At 35.4% G+C, this 19,374-nt stretch overlaps 1 protein-coding gene across 1 annotated transcript; it reads left to right on the top strand.

Moving 5' to 3' along the window:
• The first annotated feature begins 13,442 nt into the window (after nucleotides 1–13,442).
• LOC137716999 (uncharacterized) lies at nucleotides 13,443–14,756 on the top strand. Its single transcript, XM_068456324.1, has 2 exons — nucleotides 13,443–14,256; nucleotides 14,344–14,756. Exons 1-2 carry the CDS (start codon nucleotides 13,443–13,445, stop codon nucleotides 14,754–14,756), a joined length of 1,227 nt encoding a protein of 408 aa, XP_068312425.1.
• Nucleotides 14,757–19,374: the final 4,618 nt, after the last annotated feature.

Here is a 19,374-nt window from a genome sequence, read left to right as displayed (position 1 = left end):
AAATAATAAGAGAAGTATAATCCTGTAGTTAAATCGGCTTCTGTCAAATTTCTTTTGAAAGCTGGCTGATAGGGCTTGCATGAGTTCTTCTGGTAAAAGGCTGGTTGTTGGGTCGTGGACTGACCACCATTTTGGGAACCATGCAGGGAAATTTAATCTGAAACTTTTATCAAAATTGATAAACCATGAATGACTAAAGTCTTTAGTTTGATGGAGAAAAATGTTAGTCCATGCTTGAATATAATCAAAATAATTGTAATGGTTATTAGGAATGAGAACATGTTGTGTATGAAAGGGTTTGGTTTGGTAGAGGGGAGTCCTCATTCTGATTCAGTTAGAAATTTTTCGATGTAAAGAGAATGATAAAGGATTTTGTTTTCATGGGTTTTACTGTAAAGTGGTTTTACTGAAATATATTCGATCTCATTGAGGATGGCTTGATAATATTTAAGGGTTTTATGTGATTCAGTAGGCTAAAAATGGAAATTGGGAGGAAAAACTGTTTTGGCTATTTTTTTCTGGTGCTTGTTCTTCATGGATGTCGAAAGGAATGCTGGAAAGGTATTCATTAGGGTTTTTCTTGACATATGGTGATGTTTTGGTATAACTGGCTGATTGAGATGATGAGAATTGATATGAAGAGATTGAATATGGATCATATTGGCTGACTAATGCAGTCTGGTAATTTGGACGAGGTGTTTGGTAATTTGGCCTGAGGTTTCCTATTGTGGAACCTAGAGGGGTGAAATGGTTGGTAATGGCTAAAGCCGATAAGGAATCTGGGTTTGATTCTTGTTTGACTGGTGGTGGTGGTACAGTGTTGGAAGCTTTATCTGATCAGTTCTTTTCTCTATCATTCTCCCCCTGCAAAAATTCTCTGGTTAGGAAATCAGGGATGCAATTTTGGCTGCCTTTAATATATTCAATTTCAAAATAAAAAATACTTAATATGACCTGTCATCATGCAAAAATCTGTTTAGATGCAATATTTGAACATCTTTTTATAAAACATGTTTTGCAAATTTGCAATCCACTCTGATTAAAAACTTTTGATTTACTAAATCATCTTGAAATTTGCTAATGTATAATACTATAGATAATATTTCTTTCTTAATAGTATTATAATTACTTTGTGCTGGATTTCATATTCCTGAATGGAAACGAACAATTTGTTCAGGAGATTCGGAAGAAATTGACTGTTTGAGAATACCTTCGTAACCAATTTCAGATGCATCAGTTTCAACAATTTTGAATGAATTGGGAGTTGGAATGCCAAGACAGGGCAAAGTCTTAACATGTGATTTGATTTGTTTGACAATGTGTTGTTTTCTATGCCAAAATGCGTTGGGGATATCCGAATAAATTTCATTAACAAGTTACTTTTGAAAATTGTCAATGCTTTGTAACAAAGATTTGTTTGTTAATTGTTCTTCAATTCTTTTGTAATTAATTTCTTCTTTTAAGAAATTAATCTGTTGTGGTTTTTTGGTAACTAAATTGATGGTTTTTTAGAAGCTATCTTTCTGTAATTGTCTTAATTTTTTGAGATCTGTTTCCATGCAGAACTCAAATGTGATTTTTTGTCCTAACATTCTGGTGTACCTTAAAAGGATATAGGAGAGTTATGAAGGGAAGACCTAGAATGCCTGGGTTTGAAATATTTTTTATTAAAACAAATGAGGTTTTAAAAGAAACATTGTTTTGACAGACATGGGCTTTTGGAATTTCATATTTTAATTGCATTGGTGACTGGTTTGCAACATTAAGTATTTATGTTGATTTGTGAAAGTACTTAGTAGGAATTAATCCTTCTTGAATACAATTCAAGTCTGCTCCTGAATCAATCAAAGCAATTGTTTTGATCGATTCAGAAGCAAACTTGAATTGTTTCTAAGTAAATAATAATTGAAGATTTTCACTTAGAAACAATTACTTTGATTTATTCAGGAGAAGACTTGAATTGTATTCAAGAATGATTAATTCCTACTAAATACTTTCACAAAACAACATAAATACTTAGTGCTACAAACCAGTCGCCAATGCAATTAACATATGAAATTCCAAAAGCCCATTTCTGCCAAAACAATGTTTGTTTTAAAACCCCATTTGTTTTAATCAAAAATATTTCAGACCCAGTCATTCTAGGTCTTCCCTTCATAGCTCTCCTATATCCTTTTAAGATACACCATAATCGTATTACCACCAGAATGTTGGGACAAAAAATCACATTTGAGTTCTACACGGAAACAGATCTCGAAAAATTATGACAATTACAGAAAGATAACATCTCAAAAACAATCAATTTAGTTACCAAAAAATCACAACAGATTAATTTCTTAAAAGAAGAAATTAATTACAAAAGAATAGAAGAACAATTAACAAACAAATCTTTGTTACAAAGCATTGACAATTTTCAAAAGAAACTTGTTAATGAAATTTGTTCGGATGTCCCCAACGCCTTTTGGCATAGAAAACAACACATTATCAAACTTCCTTACAATAAGGATTTTGATGAAAAGAAAATACCTACCAAAGCCAGACCAATTCAAATGAGTCAAGAAATCATGGAATTCTACAAAACAGAAATTCAAGAACTTCTCAATAAAGGGATAATTAGAAAAAGTAAATCACCATGGTCATGTCTTGCTTTCTATGTTCAAAGGAATGCAGAATTAGAACAAGGAACCCCTAGGTTAGTCATCAATTACAAACCTCGTAATGAAGTCTTGGAATGGATACGATATCCAATTCCTAACAAAAAAAAAAAAGATTTAATCAAGAGACTCAGTCAGGCAATAATTTTCTCAAAATTCGACTTAAAGTCTGGATTTTGGCAAATTCAAATTCATGAGGAAGATAAATACAAAACAGCATTTGTCACTCCTTTTGGTCATTATGAATGGAATGCAATGTCATTCAGTCTTAAGAATGCACCCAATGAATTTCAGAATATCATGAATGAAATATTTAATCAATACAGTCATTTCTCAATTGTTTACATTGATGATGTCCTCATTTATCCCAAATCGATAGATGAACATTGGAAACACTTAAACATGTTTGCTATAATAATTAAGTCAAATGGATTAGTTGTCTCAGCAACCAAGATTAAGTTATTTCAAACCAAAATCAGGTTCCTAGGATACAATATCCACCAGTCAACTATTCAACCAATAAATAGAGTAATCCAATTTGCAGATAAGTTTCCAGATGAAATCATTGACAAAACCCAGTTATAGAGATTTCTAGGATCCTTAAATTATATTGTAGAATTTTAACTCCATCTTCGACAGCAATACAAACCCTTGTTTGATCATCTAAAAGAAAATCCTTCACCATGGTCCAATACTCATGCTTCCATAGTCAAACAAATCAAATCACATGGTAAGACTTTGCCTTGTCTTGGCATTCTAACTCCCAATTCATTCAAAATTATTGAAACTGATGCCTCTGAAATTGGTTACAGAAGTATTCTCAAATAGTCAATTTCTTCCAGATCTCCTGAACAAATTGTTCGTTTCCATTCAGGAGTATGGAATCTAGCACAAAGTAATTATAGTACTATTAAAAAAGAAATATTATCTATAGTACTATGCATTAGCAAATTTCAAGATGATTTATTGAATCAAAAGTTTTTAATCAAAGTTGATTGCAAATCTGCAAAACATGTTTTATAGAAAGATGTTCAAAATATTGCATCCATACAGATGTTTGCATGATGGCAAGCCATATTAAGTATTTTTTATTTTGAAATTGAATATATTAAAGGCAACAAAATTTGCATCCCTGATTTCCTAACCAGAGAATTTTTGCAGGGGAAGAATGACAGACAAAAGAACTAATCAGAGAAGGCTTACAGCCACTCTACCACCACCACCAATAAAACAAGAATCAAACCCAGATTCCTCATCGGCCTTAGCCATTACCAACCGTTTCACCCCCTAGGTTCCACAAAAGGAAACCTCAGGCCAAACTACTAGACACCCTGTCCAAATTACCAAACGGCATTAGTTAGCCAATATGATCCATATTTAATTTCATGATACCAATCTTCACCATCTCAATCAACCAATTACACTAAAACATCACCATATGTCAATAAAAACCCCGATGAGTACCTTTTCAACATCCATTATCATCCTCCCAACCTCCATTATCAACCTACTGAATCACATAAAACCCTCAAATATTATCAAGCCATTCTTAATGAGACCGAATCCATTTCAATCAAACCTCTCTACAACAAAACCCATGAAAACAAAATCCTTTACCAGTCCCTTTACATCAGAAAATTTCTAACTGAATCAAAATGAGGACTCCCCATCTACCAAACCAAACCCCTTCATACACAGCATGTTCTCATTCCTAATAACCATTACAATTATTTTGATTATATTCAAGTATAGACTAACATTTTTCTCCATTAAACAGAAGACTTTAGTCATTCATGGTTTATCAATTTTGACAAAAGTTTCAGATTAATATTTCCCTGCATGGTTCCCAAAATGATGGTTAGTCTACGACCCAACAACCAACCTCTTACCAGAAGAACTTATGCAAGCCCTATCAGCCAGCTTTCAAAAGAAATTTGACAGAAGCCAATTCAACTACAGGATTACACTTCTCCCATTATTTATGGCCAAGTACAAAGTCCTATGAATTTTAAAGTAGAATTATAAAGTTGAAACCGGTGAAGTCTACAGATCAAGATTAGTCAAGTGGTGAGATAAATTCAACCATCAGAAGATCATTAATCTCATCCTCTTTGAGCTTCCCATCGATCCAGTTCCAACTATTCCAACTCCATCAACAATGGCGTTGCCAATAATTCCAAAACAATCTCTATCAGACATTAGTCCTTCATCATCTCTCAAAGGGACAACCTAGTCATCCAAGTCAACAAGCTCAAAGAAGAAAGGAAAATCATCTCAACTCAAAGATTTAGCTCAACAGTTAATGGCAGAAACAGCTTTGCTTCATGACGAAGACTCAGACTCTGATGTTTCGGACGCATCCTCACAGCATCTAGCCAACTCAGCAAGTCAGACAACATATTATCAAGATTCCCAAAACCCATTTGAAATTTGAATAATTCAATCATGTGAAGACACAGTAATCAGGCATGTGACCCCAATAGGAAACATGTCATTTCTAGCACCAAAAGCAATATCCATCATTCCAGATTCCAGACAAAATACTATTCATGAATAGTAAAATTATTTTTTTATTATTCATCCATCATGATGTTCCCCAATTATGACCGCATGATTCAACAGTCATCAATAGCCATATGTTTTTAGCATCTTTCCAACTCACAATACAACAGGATTTCCGTTTCAATCATCAGTAATCTATTTAATCAAAGCTCAAGCCTCATTCATAGAAGGCTAAAACTTCAGCGCATTCTCATTTCAGAACAGAAGCAATATTCAACTATCAATATCCCAGTTCAAAATTTGTAAACACTTTTAATTTTCAAATATTAAGGATGCCTGCGTGCACCAATATCCATTTCATCAGTTATTTTCTCATTTACTGACTCAATCGTCAGTAAATCAATTGTAAGTTACAACGTAAGTTTTGCAATAAAACTTATTTTCAAATTATATCTGCATCATTATTTTGAATTCATTATTTTCATTATGAAGAATATTTTCATAACAACTGATTTTGAATGGCATAAAATTCTTACTCATAGTTAATTCCTCGAGTATCTCAAATTCAAGGTAAACACTGATCAATCATTTATTCAATTCTTTCTATTTGTTTATAACAGTTGGTTTCATGGTATCTTCAACCTAGGTTATCCTCCACATCAAATTTCACATAATTCCATGAATACTTCATTTAACAGTTCATTCAATCCTAGTCATCATAGGCCCCTTCCCAATAGGGATCCTTATTTTTTTTTTTTAATGGGGATACCCCCTTGACCGTTAGATTTGACTTTAATGAAATTCTATGGTTGAGATTAAATCACAGACCACAGAATTTCGTTAAAGCCAAATCTAATGGTCAAGAGGGGGTCCCCATTTTTTTTTTTTTGAAAAATGGGGATCCCTCTTGGGAAGGGATTCCTATATATAGTAAATTTATTTAATTGAAATCAAGGAGGGTTGCAACAAAACCTCTTAATTGAAATCTAGGATGCTAAAGATATGTATCTTACATTACTATATTTTCTTATTTTCCTCCTATTTTGCATTTTATGTGGTTTTAAATTGTGAACTCGTTGTACATGTATTATCCTACAATACTCTTCGCTATGGTTTTATGACATATATGCTTAATATGTTTTGGACTTGTTAGATACTCTTTTTGCATTTTATCATTCTTTTATTATCTTATCCATGGATTTCATACAATTATAATTTTTTGTAAGTGTCAATATGCACTTATTTACAAGATATACAAGAATTTTACCTAAATCTATCTTGGCGTCAACCTAAACCCCTCCTAGCCGCCTAGGCGCTAGGTCGTTGCCCGACTAGCGCCTAGCGTTTTTTAGAACCTTGGCTTTAGATAAAGCAACACATTGTTTCTTAACTGAAGCCCAAGAGAAAACTCCACTCCCAAAGGTAAAAGCATACCCATATGTGTTTTTCATGTTTTCTTCTGAACCACTCCAATCATTGTCACAAAATCCTATCAGAATTGCTCATTTGCCTTTCTTGTACTCCAAGCCAAAATCAAGAGTCCCCTGAACATATCTTATAACCATCTTTGTTGTCCCATAGTCCTTGTTAGAGGGACAATGCATAAACGTTACCAACAAACATGCAACATACATTATGTCAGGTCTAGTTGTTGTGAGATATAGTAAACTACCAACAATTTTTCTATATTGAGCTTCATCTGCAGATCCATTTCATCTTCCTTTCTCAATTTATCACTTGGTACCAGAGGTTTTCTCACAAGTTTACAATCTTGAGTCCAAATTTCTTCAACAAAGATGAAGCATACTTTCTCTAGTGTATGAAAATGCATTCTTCAATTTGCATTACTTTTATACCAAGAAAATGATGTAGAAGTCCCAGATCAGTCATCTCATATTTATGCATCATATTAGCTTTGAATTTATCCATTAAATCTTGACAGCTTCCAGTGTAGATTATATCATCAACATAGATAGGCACTAAAATCATATATGAGTCTCCTCTACACTTGGTATACAATGTTGCCTCACTACTACTCCTTTTGAAACCACACTATGCAAAGTATGAATCAATCTTTCCATACCAGGCCCTAAGTGCCTACTTCAAACCATACAAAGCTTTGTGTAGTTTGTAAACCTTATCCGCATCTCCTTGCACAATGAACCCATATGGTTGATCTACATACACCTTATCTTCATGTACACCATTTAACAAAAGTTGATTTCACATCCATCTGAAATAACTTCCACTTGTTCTTTACAGCCAGTGCAATCAGAACCCTTATTGTGTCTAACCTTACAACAGGTGCAAAGGTTTACACCCATTTTACCCCAATCATAGGTTTATCAAATGGTCTCTTTACCAATTCCTATGTCTGATTCTTCTCAATTATACATATTTCATCCTCCATTGCTTTCTTCCATGCTTCATCCTATGTAGTTTTATCATAGCATTCTGGTTTAATGATACACAAATGGCATCTTTCATAAAGCTCATTGAAGTTTCTATATCTCAGTGGAGTATCATCATACTGAGGTATAGAAACAGAACTAGTTGATTCACCAAAGACAGTAGCTGGAGAACCTTCAATTTGGATTTAAGAACATTCAGATATAACATGTTCCATAGAGTCTGAACCTTCATCAACTTCATTCATTTCTAGAGATTCATTTGCAGAAAATGCGATGCACACTTCCTTGACTTTATGTTTCTCCCAGTCCTATTTGTCATGCTCATCAAAGATCACATCCCTTGAGAATATCACCTTCTGTGTTTCAAGATTAAACACTATATATCCTTTTTCACAAGTACCATGTCCAATAAGGATACCAGTGACACTAGTTTCTTCTAGTTTATGCTTTAAATTTCTTAGAATGAGGGAATAAGACACTGACCCAAACATTCTCAGGTGTTTAATTCCACGTTTTCTTCTACTGAACTTCTCAAATAGTGTAATATTCTCTAATGCTTTTGTGGGACACCTGTTTAGTAAATACACATGTGTTCACTGATTCACCCCAAAGATTATATGGAAGGTCGTTCTCATGAAGCATGCATTTAGCCATCTCCACTCTAGTTCTGTTTTTCCTTTTTGCAACTCTATTCTGTTGTAGAGAATGTGCAACAGTGAGTTGCCTCTCTAACCTAAAAGATTCACATAACTTTTCAAACTTATTTGAAGTGAATTCTCATCCCCTATCAGTTCTCAATTTCTTCATAGAATAACCATTTGAAGCTCTACCATAGCCTTAAACTACTTGAACACATGGAAGACTTCTGACTTGTGTCTCAAGAAATAGATCCAGCACATCCTTGAGTAGTCATCAATGAATGTAATGAAGTACTTATTTTCACTCATTGATGGTGTTTGCATAGGGCCACATAAATCTGAGTGTATTAGCTTAAGTGGCATCTTTGCTTTCCATGTTGATTCTTTTGAAAAACACTCCCTGTGATTCTTTCCCAATGCACATCCTTGATGCACACCTTCATTGTTATGCATCCAGATTTCTTCACTTTGTTTGCAAAAATTCCTTTGCTAAACATTCTTATTAAGATTACAAACCCTGGAAATATGACTTAAGCTTGCCACACTTGTGACATTTAATCTTCCCTTTCATCTAACACTCTCCATAGTGGAGTCTATCACAGTATTTACAAGCACCACCAGTGTTGCTAGTTTCATTTCTTACACCCGGAGTGGACTTGTTATTCAACTATTTCCCCTTGAACTTGAAATTCTTTTGAAATTTTGTTCCACCAGTATTGTTATTTTGATTACCAAATTTACCATTCTTAGGTGAGATATTCAAACTAGCAAATGCACGCTCAGTACTACTTTCTCTGTCTCAGTTCATACCTTTTCAAGGATTCGGATCCTCTCCTGAGCCCAAAGAGAGGATCATCATGACCAAGTATTAATCCAACAACTATAAACAGGGGGTCCCTTTAAAGTTATATTAATTATAGTCGTTGGATGAAAATCCAACAGCCCACACTACTTGTTCAGGAGGATCTTCTCCTTGGGCTCAGGAAAGGATCCAAATCCCTCTTTCAATATAGCAACCACATCTTAAGCATCAATTACTTCAATATCTTTAGTATTCTATATAACATAAGCTATACTATCATATGTTTTAGGTAAACTGGTCAATAACTTTTGCACAATTCTCTGATTACTAAAGTATTCTCCATAACTCTTTATCTGATTTATCAAATCAAACAACCTAGCCAAATAGGTAACTAGAGACTTACCTTCACTCATAAAAGTATACTTAAAATCATGACGAATACCATGTAATTTCATAAATCGTATGTGTTTGCCTCCTACGAATTCTTGCTTCAGAATATCCCATGCTACTTTTGCAGTTTCTAGAGTTACAATGTGTGGAAAAATCTGATTCGATACAGGTCCTTGAATGATTCCAAGAGCCCTTGCATCCTTGACCAAATTTTCACGATGCAGCTTCATCTCCGCCTTTGTTATCTCTTCCTCCGCCTTCGCTGGAGAAGTAAAACCCGTCTCAACAATACTTCATAACTTGTGACATCGAAAAATTGTCTTCATTTGAACTTGCTAGAAATCGAAGTTCTCTCCGTTAAATATCGGAGCTCTCCGCCAGACCCAGCCATGTCAAACTAAGATCACACCTCTTTCTCACTAGTTTCTTTGCAACGAGATGTTGCCAGAATGAACTCACTACCACTCACATAATCGACGCCCAAAAAATTCAGATCCAACCTAGCTCTGAGGCCATGTTAGAGTACCAAGCAGCCACTAAATAGGTGTACATGTCTTATAGACAAGTCTCTATTGTAACAATGGCTACCCTTAATAGATCGATGCCACCTAAAACAATGCCACCCTAATTCATTGGTGTCAAAGTTGAAAATTGTATTTTTTTTAAAATGATGCCCTGTGTGGGCACCCAAATTGAAGTATCATGTTTCTTTTTGCTGTTTTTGGTGAGAAAACAAACTGTAATATCATTAAATATAAGAATACAACTATAAATTCCCATAACTGATATTTTATACGATTCTGTACAAATGTTGGAAACAAACTTTAAAGTCTTTGAACCCTTTGTTTCCAAGAGTTTAATCATCTCAATAACTTGAATCTGATCATTAGCTGCAGCCTACAGCCAAAATCAAACCCACAAATTTCGTAAGAATAACGTTAACTCAAGTTCAACTGTTAAAGTGATTAGAGTTGAGGACAACATTGAGATATGATCATATAAATACCTGGGAAAAGTAGATTTTCAAAGGGTTTGCTGTCATAATTTACCATACAAAAATCTCAACAAATTCACTGCAACCATTCTGCAACTTCAACTAAGAACATATCTGCTATCAACTTCTCTGTGATCTGTAAGCATCAAATATAATTACCGAATTGCTTCAAAGAAAAATGGACCATAGGAACCCATATAAGTGGTGACAAATACACTGAAAAGTTAGAATCAACGAAGGGCTAATGGACGAAAGCTTCCCTTGCTGAAATCGTAATTCTATTACAACATTAACCTACTTAAGACTTACATTTTCTCCTTACATGATGATATCAACTTTCTATAAATGCATAGCACACTGTGGAATCAACTTTGAACTTTAAACTCTACATCAATCTCACCAAAAGCATTACCTAGGGAATTCGCAGTGGGTTCTTCAAAGCATATTCACAAGTTTTCCAATTTTTCTATCATTTGGTTCTCCTTACATGATGATAATAACTTTCTATAAATGCATAGTATACTATGGAATCAACTTTGAACTTTAAACTCTACATCAAGCTCACCAAAAGCATTACCTAGGGAATTCGCAATGGGTTCTTCAAAGCATATTCAAAAGTTTCCCAATTTTTCTGTCATTTGGTTCAGCATCCTGCCAAGCAAAGTTTTGAGAATAAGCAATTTACTAGGCGTATTACGAAAGCTTCAAACTATTCAAAATCTCAAGACTCTCAACTAAGACCTACAAAAATAACTTATTAAAATCAGTCACAAATGCAGTAGTAGCAGTAGAAATGAAACTTATAGTAGTTATACTTGCAAGATTAGATTGAATGTAAAACATATATATAAAGACACTTTATACACAAGTAGCTGTACAACTAGTAAGTAGACCCATACTTCTTCAACATCCATATTTTTAAATACTAGATCACAGGACATAAGCTAATAATTAACCTGATTACGAGGGGCAGTGAAACCCAAAGGTTAAAACCGAAATAGAATAAGGATTTTCTCGAATTTCACCTTAATTTCACCCATAACCTTCCATTCTTCTCAGCCCAGGTCGCAAACAACCTTGATTCACCTTCCTCGTCCCTAATCTTCGACATGCATACAGAAAATAGAATTAAGATTTGAAATCTAGAATCGATCCAAAAACTAGACATTTTTATTTTGGAAAAGAACTTACACTGAAAGACAGCCCACGAGGAGAGGATCATCTTTACCTGGGTCGAGGTCCAATTCCAGCAAGCTTGGCCATAAATTGGCCGAAAAATCATCGGTTACCGTTTCTTAGATTTGAAATTGAGGAAATTTGGCTTTGAATTTGATGAAACTAAGGGGGGTGTAGTCAACCTAGGATTTGAGAGGATCTTAAAAGACTTTAAAATCCTAATGTAGTCAATTAAAAGATTTTAAAGGATTTTAAAATTCATCCAAATCTAAGGGTATTCAAAAAATTAAGATTTTGGAGGATTTCAATAAGTTGTGGATTTCATGGGATTTAAGAGTAAGAAGTATATATAGCCAAGACTAAAAAGAATCAAACCTCACCCCCTAGGATTTCAAATCTTTTTCCATCTAGGCAGTCCTCAAATCTCTACCAACCCCAACCACACACAAGTAACCACCATATACTTTGGTGGAATCTCTTTTTGTAAGCATTTCACAGTATTGCACATAGTTTGAGCTATATTTTTGGACGAGTTCTCGAATTCTCGAGTCAGAGGGGAATCGCATTGATGCTCAACGGTTAGAACTTAATCCAATGTTCAACTCTAATAGTTGATCCCTACTATACAGAATATTAGTTTGAAACATTCAAGGATATATCATACATAGGATTAGGATCACAGTGCTACAAACGAAAAATATTAGTAGTGCATGTAAAATACGAATCTGTACATCATCTGTTATGCTTCTTTATTTTGACATTGAGTAATTCTATTATTTCTTTCAACATTTTGCCACTTCAATCACTGAGACTTGCAACCGATAAGTGGTACGAAATGTGTAGTCCGCAACAATGGAAAAATGAAGCTACAGACAGGCTTGGTTGACTATAAGGTGTGCAAGGGTGCAAGTAACAGTTTCTTATACTAGTTTCATGTATTATTATGACCCTTATACCTTAATTAGGCATGTATGATCATCGAATGACATGATTGATCTAGGATTTTGGTTAATACCACTCTCTCGCCATTATTCTGATATTTTAATGCATGTGGTACTACAAGCACTACTGAAGTACCACAACATACGTCTGTGGCAAAAGGGCAATCAGTGGTGATGGTTATTGGTGGTGTAGTGCTCAAAAGCTCACCAAAGTTATGTTGATCTATCAATTGAGAAAGAGATGAAGACGTGGTTGTGTGGAAGGGGACCCGAAAAAGGAGGGGATAAAGTGGTTATCGAGTGCAGTAGGGCAAGGGAAAGATTTTTCCTTTTTTTTTTTTTAATAAAAATATTATAAGAAAATCCACCACAATCCACCAAAATCTACAAACTAAATCCATTCAAATTCCTTAAAACCTATATGAATTTTGTAGGAGTCTTAAATCCTCCTAAATCCTATCAAATCTATCACTTCTAAAATCCTTTAAAATCTTAGTTTGACTACACACCCCCCCTTAACTGTTGGAATTAAATGAAATTTGGTTTTGATCTAATGGTTGAAAAGGAAGGAACCAACAGTTAAGTGAATGTTTAGTCTCATAGGACAAGTGTATGCTTAGATTTCTGTTTTATGAATCAAGGGCTGATATAGCTTGTAAGAAAAAGTGTTGTGTTGATATTTAATGAAAATATCTGTGCTTGCTCTCAGTAGGGTGCTCTGCACATTTCTCTGAAATCTTTTCTTCTCCTCTTTGACAATTCCCCGAAAATACCAACTTCAAATTAAACACAGAATTTATCATGGCCTCAGAGCTTAGGTTCTGATCAATTTCAGGACTGGGCGTTTTGTATGCTTTGTACTTCTGAAAAGAAAAAAAGAGGGAAACTCAATCCCAGATTTTTGAAAACCTCATCTGTTCTTACAAGGTCTCACATGGCTACTTCGAGCAGTGAAGGAGATCTGAGGGCTCCTATATTTAACGGGTCCAACTATGATTTTTGGTCCATCAAGATGAAGACCATGTTCAAATCATATGATCTCTGGAATTTGGTAGACAAGGGTATTGAAATCGCAGAATCTGGAGATGAGTCTAGTGATGAAGATCAAAAGTCGGTGAAGAGCTCAATGAAGATTAATGAAACCAGAGATGCAAAAGCTCTTGGTATCATTCAAGGGGCAGTGTCTGACGAGATATTTCCTCGAATCTCAAACTTTGAAACCTCCAAGACTGCGTGGGATGTTCTTCAACAAGAATTTCGTGGTGACAAAAAGGTTAGATCTGTCAAACTACAATGTTTAAGGAGAGATTTTGAATATACTATGATGAATGATGGTGAAGCTCTATCTGCTTATTTAACAAGAATGATTGACATTGTGAATCAAATGAAAACTCTTGGTGAAGAACTATCAAACCAAAGATTAGTGCAGAAGATATTTATTAGCTTGCCTAAATTCTATGATTTCATCACATCTATCATAGAAGAAACTAAGGACCTTGACTCTATTGAGGTTCAGGATGTGATTGGCACATTGAAAGGCTATGAGCAGAGGTTAAACATGCAATCTGAAAGCTTAGATGAAAAAGCTTTTTCTAGCCTAAGTATGACTGAGAGAGATTGCAGTTACAAGGCTCAGGGGAACAACTCAAATCAAAAGAAATTCTGGAAAGGAAAATGGAAGAAATGGGACAACAAGCATACTCCACAATCAAAATCAGAAACTAGCTGTGATTCTACTAAAACCAAGTGTAAAATCTGTGACAAATTACACTATGGTGTTTGCTGATTCAAGGGAAAACCGAAATGCACCAAGTGTGATAGGTTTGGCCATCTAGCAAAAGATTGTAATCCAAGAAGGAACCAAGCTGTCAACTATGCACATAGAGCAGAAGAAGATGAAGTAAATGTCTTTTATGCTTGTAGTGTTGCAAGAACTGAAAATAAAAGAGGAATCTGGTACATTGACAGTGGATGCAGTAATCAGATGACTGCATATGAATCCCTGTTAATCAACATTGATAGAAGCTTCAATTGCAGAGTTAAAATGGGGAATGGACAACTTGTGGAAGCCACTGGAAAAGGAACTCTTGTTCTAGAGACAAAGGGTGGAAGAAGATTCATTAAGGATGTGATACTTGTACATGTCCTTGATGAAAATCTCCTTAGTGTGGGACAAATGATTGCTCATGGCTATTTCCTACTCTTTGGAGACGATATGGTGGAGATATTTGACGACAGAAGTCTCTAAAACTTGGTAACACAAGTTGGCATGACTGAAAACAAAAGTTTTCCACTTATGCTAGATTACAATGACTCAATTGCTTTAAAAGCAAGCGTTGCAGAAAACTCTTGGTTATGGCATAAGAGGTTTAAACATCTCAACTTTCACAGTTTAAAGAGATTAGAGAGATTACAAATGGTGACTGGTCTTCCTGAGTTACAAGAAACTAAAGAACCCTGTGAAGGTTGCATATTGGGGAAGCATCACAGGGACTCTTTCGAAACTGGAAATGCATGAAAAGCAAGCCAACCTCTAGAACTCATTCACACAGATGTGTGTGGTCCAATGAAAACACCTACACTCAGTGGGAACAAATATTTTCTGTTATTCATTGATGACTGCACCAGGATGGTTTGGGTGTACTTTATGAGAAGCAAGAGTGAAGTTTTTACAATCTTCAAGAAATTCAAAGTGATGGTTGAACTTCAGAGTGGTCTCAAGATCAAAAGACTAAGAAGTGACAGAAGTGGTGAGTTCACTTCAATTGAATTCCAAGAATTCTGTGAAGGGGCAGGATTACAGAAGCAACTGACAGTGGCCTACACACCACAACAGAATGGTGTAGCTGAGAGGAAGAACAGGACTGTGGTTGAAATGACCAAGTCAATGCTGCATGATAAGAAAATGCCACTTTCCTTTTGGGGTGAGGCAGTCAATACATCTGTGTATCTTCTAAACAGGTGTCCAACTAAAGCACTTGAGAAGAAAACACCATTTGAGGCATTTAGTGGCAGAAAACCAAGTGTGAAGCACTTGAAGGTGTTCGGATCAATCTGTTATGCACAGATACCATCTCAATTAAGACACAAGCTTGAAATCAACCGTATCAAGTGTGTTCTTGTAGGCTATGGAAGCTGTGAAAAGGGCTATAGGCTCTACAATATTGAGTCACATAAAGTAATTATCTCAAGAGATGTGGTGTTCAAAGAAAATGAAGCATGGAATTGGGAAACCAAGAACATTGACACCATCTCATTTCCATTAACAATGGAAAAAGCACAAGTTGATGTGCAAATTGAGAATGAACCTGTTATACAAGATGGAAGTCAAAATGATTTTTCAACACCAACACAAGGATCTCAGTCCACTACTTCAAATGCAGAAGGACAAGAATTGCAGGTTTCCTCCCCAGGAACAACTCCATTAAGAATGAGGAGTTTAGATGAGATCTATGCAGTCTGTAACTATTGTATTGCTGAACCAGAGAGTTTTGAAGAAGCTGAAATGGATCAATCTTGGCAGAAAGCAATGAGTGAAGAAATTGCTATGATTGAGAAAAACTCTACTTGGAAATTAGTAAATAGACCGAGTGATAAACCTGTGATAGGTGTGAAATGGATCTACAAGACCAAACTGAATTTGGATGGATCTATAAAGAAGAACAAAGCAAGATTGGTTGCCAAAGGCTACTCACAACAACCGGGGGTAGATTTCAATGAAACCTTTGCCCCAGTGGCAAGGTTAGACACCATTAGAATCTTGGTTGCTCTTGCTGCTCAAAAGGGATGGAAACTTCATCAATTAGATGTTAAATCAGCCTTTCTAAATAGCATCTGGAGGAAGAAGTGTACGTGGATCAACCACAAGGTTTTGAAGTTCCAAATGAAGAAGAGAGTGTGTATAAGTTAAACAAGGCTCTGTATGGACTCAAACAAGCCCCCAGGGCTTGGTACAGTGAGATAGACTCCTATTTCAGCAAAAGTGGATTTAACAAAAGTCTTAGTGAAGCTACCTTGTATACAAAAACTGGTGAGAATTCTGATATGCTTATTGTGTCTATATATGTTGATGATGTGGTCTTTACTGGTAATTGTGAATAAATGATTGAAGAATTCAGAAAAGACATGATAAGACAATATGAGATGACGGATCTTGGCTTGTTGCATCACTTCTTGGGAATTGGAGTAATACAAGATGTTACCGGAATCTTCATACATCAACAGAAGTATGCACAATCATTGCTTGGAAGATTTAATCTGGAAGGATGCAAATCTGTGGCAACACCATTGATCACAAATGAGAAACTTTGTAAAATTGATGGTTTTGAACCTGCTGATGAAAGCCTATACAGAAAAATGGTTGGGAGTCTACTTTACTTAACTGCCACAAGGCCTGACATTATGTATGCAGCCAGTCTCTTATCAAGGTTCATGCATAATCCCACAAGAATTCACATGGGAACTGCTAATAGAGTACTCAGGTATGAGAAGGGAGAAGAAGCAATCCTAGTAGGCTTCTGTGACAGTGATTGGGGTGGCAGTGAAGATGACATGAGAAGTACTTCAGGATATGCATTTGCATTTGGTTCTGGAATATTTTCTTGGGCCTCTGTCAAGCAACAAAGTGTTGCACTGTCTACGGCTGAGGCAAAGTATGTGAGTGCTGCAATGGCTACCTCTCAAGCTATATGGTTGAGGTTTGTGTTAAAGGATTTTGGTGAAATGCAAGTGGATGCTACACCACTTATGTGTGACAACACATCAGCAATAGCTATGACCAATAATCCTATTTTTCACCAGAAAGTTAAGCATATCAAAAGGAAGTTTCACTTCATAAGGGAGGCATTGCAGGAGAATACCATTGAACTGTTCTACTACAAATCTCAGGATCAAATGGCAGACATCTTCACCAAAGCTCTACCAAAAGAAAGATTTGTCTATCTCAGAGAAATGCTTGAGATCAAAACCAGAATTCATTTAAAGGGGAGTGTTGGAATTAAATGAAATTTGGTTTTGATCTAATGGTTGAGAAGGAAGGAACCAACAGTTAAGTGAATGCTTAGTCTCATAGGACAAGTGTATGCTTAGATTTCTGTTTTATGAATCAAGGGCTGATATAGCTTGTAAGAAAAAGTGTTGTGTTGATATTTAATGAAAATATATGTGCTTGCTCTCAGTAGGGAGCTCTGCACATTTCTCTGAAATCTTTTCTTCTCCTCTTTGACAATTCCCCGAAAATACCAACTTCAAATTAAACACAGAATTTATCATTAACTTGGGAGTTGCAAAGAGGATGGGAAAAGGATTTTGGAGGTACAAGTTGACGGGCATTGGTGTTCTCATTGCCGTCGTTTGTCTTTGACTCCCGTTGTCGGTGATGTTGCATAAAGAGAAGAGGGAGAGGAGAGAGAATGAAGCGAATGAGGTGTTGGACATTTGTGAATGGGAGAGAGAGGATTTAGCTTTTTACACAAAAGCAAGACACCAATCTTAGCTTAAAAGACACCAAAAATAAAAGGACACCAATCTCAAATTTGAAGGTCACAGGTATTAGTGGCATTAACAAAAAAGACACCAAAAAAAGCCATGAGTGTTATCTCTATGTCTATAGTCACCAATTGCAAATAGTGTGCAAATAGTGGTGTCCTATAGCTATAATTCTAGTAGTGATATGACTGTGAGAGTGAAGGAATATCACTTTACTTCTAACAGTTATACACTTTTGGCAGTATTCAAAATACATCAAGGCAATCTTAGCCTTCCATCTTACAACCTATGAGATGTAGACACTTGGCACCTTACTTACTTAAGACCAATGAGACTCAAATAAGAAAGATACAACTAAATCAGCACTTAGCTCATTATTCTAGCAATATGAGTTAGAATTACAACTGCCACATCAGATCACAATTTACATACTAACAATAACGTGACTTGACTTCTATGTCGTTGCACTCTTTCTGTCTGTATTTTGAAGGTTAAAATGTAGTGGTGGCGTCCACGTAAAACGTAATTGGACCACAATCCGTTATAGATAAGGAGTAGTCTTTGGCAAACTGGCCGAAGTCCCATAAAAATCACACAGCTTCCCACGTTTCTCTCGGAAAGGCCAAAACCAGTAACGGTAGAAGAACGTTGAAGCTAATTAAGAAGATTTTCTCTCAAACCAACGCACTTTAATTTCCTTAAACCCAGCAAGGTATTTTCTTTCTTTCCCTGTCCTTGCCTAGAAAAGAACTGTTTGGTTGCTGAGAAACTGTGGGAAAATGATGAAATGAAAGGAAAAGGAAACAAAGCTTGGCATACAAGGTTAGAATTCAAACTTACAAGCCAAACCCAGTTTTAATATCTTTCTTCCTTCCGTTTTAATCTCTCTCTCTCTCTCTCTCTCTCTCTCTCTCTCTCTCTCTCTCTCCCCCCATTTATTCAGCTGGTGCAATGGAATTAAGAAGCTGTATTTATAGTACTACTGAAGTTTAAATTGTTGAATTCTTTTCCTATTTTAATATTTACATCTGAATTAATATTTTTATTAATTTTAAAATACTTGTTACATTATCATAGTTTGGAATTGTTCCTTTGCCTGCATGCACAGCTATTCATGGAAACTGAATTTAATTTTTTCTCTTTATTTTCATAGATATCTGGTGCATTTGAATTTCTTGATTGGTTAATTTGGATGTCATTTTTTCAACAATTAGTTTCTCCTATATATCAAGTGCATTTGAGGTCTGAGTGAAGTAAACCAACGTATAATTAATTATACAACAGAAAATCGCCCTCTCCATCTCAGTAATCGCGTTTTGTAGTTGTTGAATTTGTATAGGGAGGATTTGAATAACCAAGAACAGAAGATAAATTTTGAG

This window comes from Pyrus communis, chromosome 15 (assembly GCF_963583255.1).
Source record: "Pyrus communis chromosome 15, drPyrComm1.1, whole genome shotgun sequence".
Lineage (NCBI taxonomy): Eukaryota > Viridiplantae > Streptophyta > Magnoliopsida > Rosales > Rosaceae > Pyrus > Pyrus communis.
The sequence above is the reverse complement of the archived record's forward strand: the minus strand, read 5'-3'. Positions and strand labels throughout refer to the sequence as shown.

Coding starts and splice junctions, on each gene's coding strand:
- LOC137716999 (XM_068456324.1), top strand. CDS start 13,443: ATGGCTACTTCGAGCAGTGAAGGAGATCTGAGGGCTCCTATATTTAAC. Junction 14,257..14,343: donor TGATTCTACTAAAACCAAGT/GTAAAATCTGTG, acceptor TTGGCCATCTAG/CAAAAGATTGTAATCCAAGA.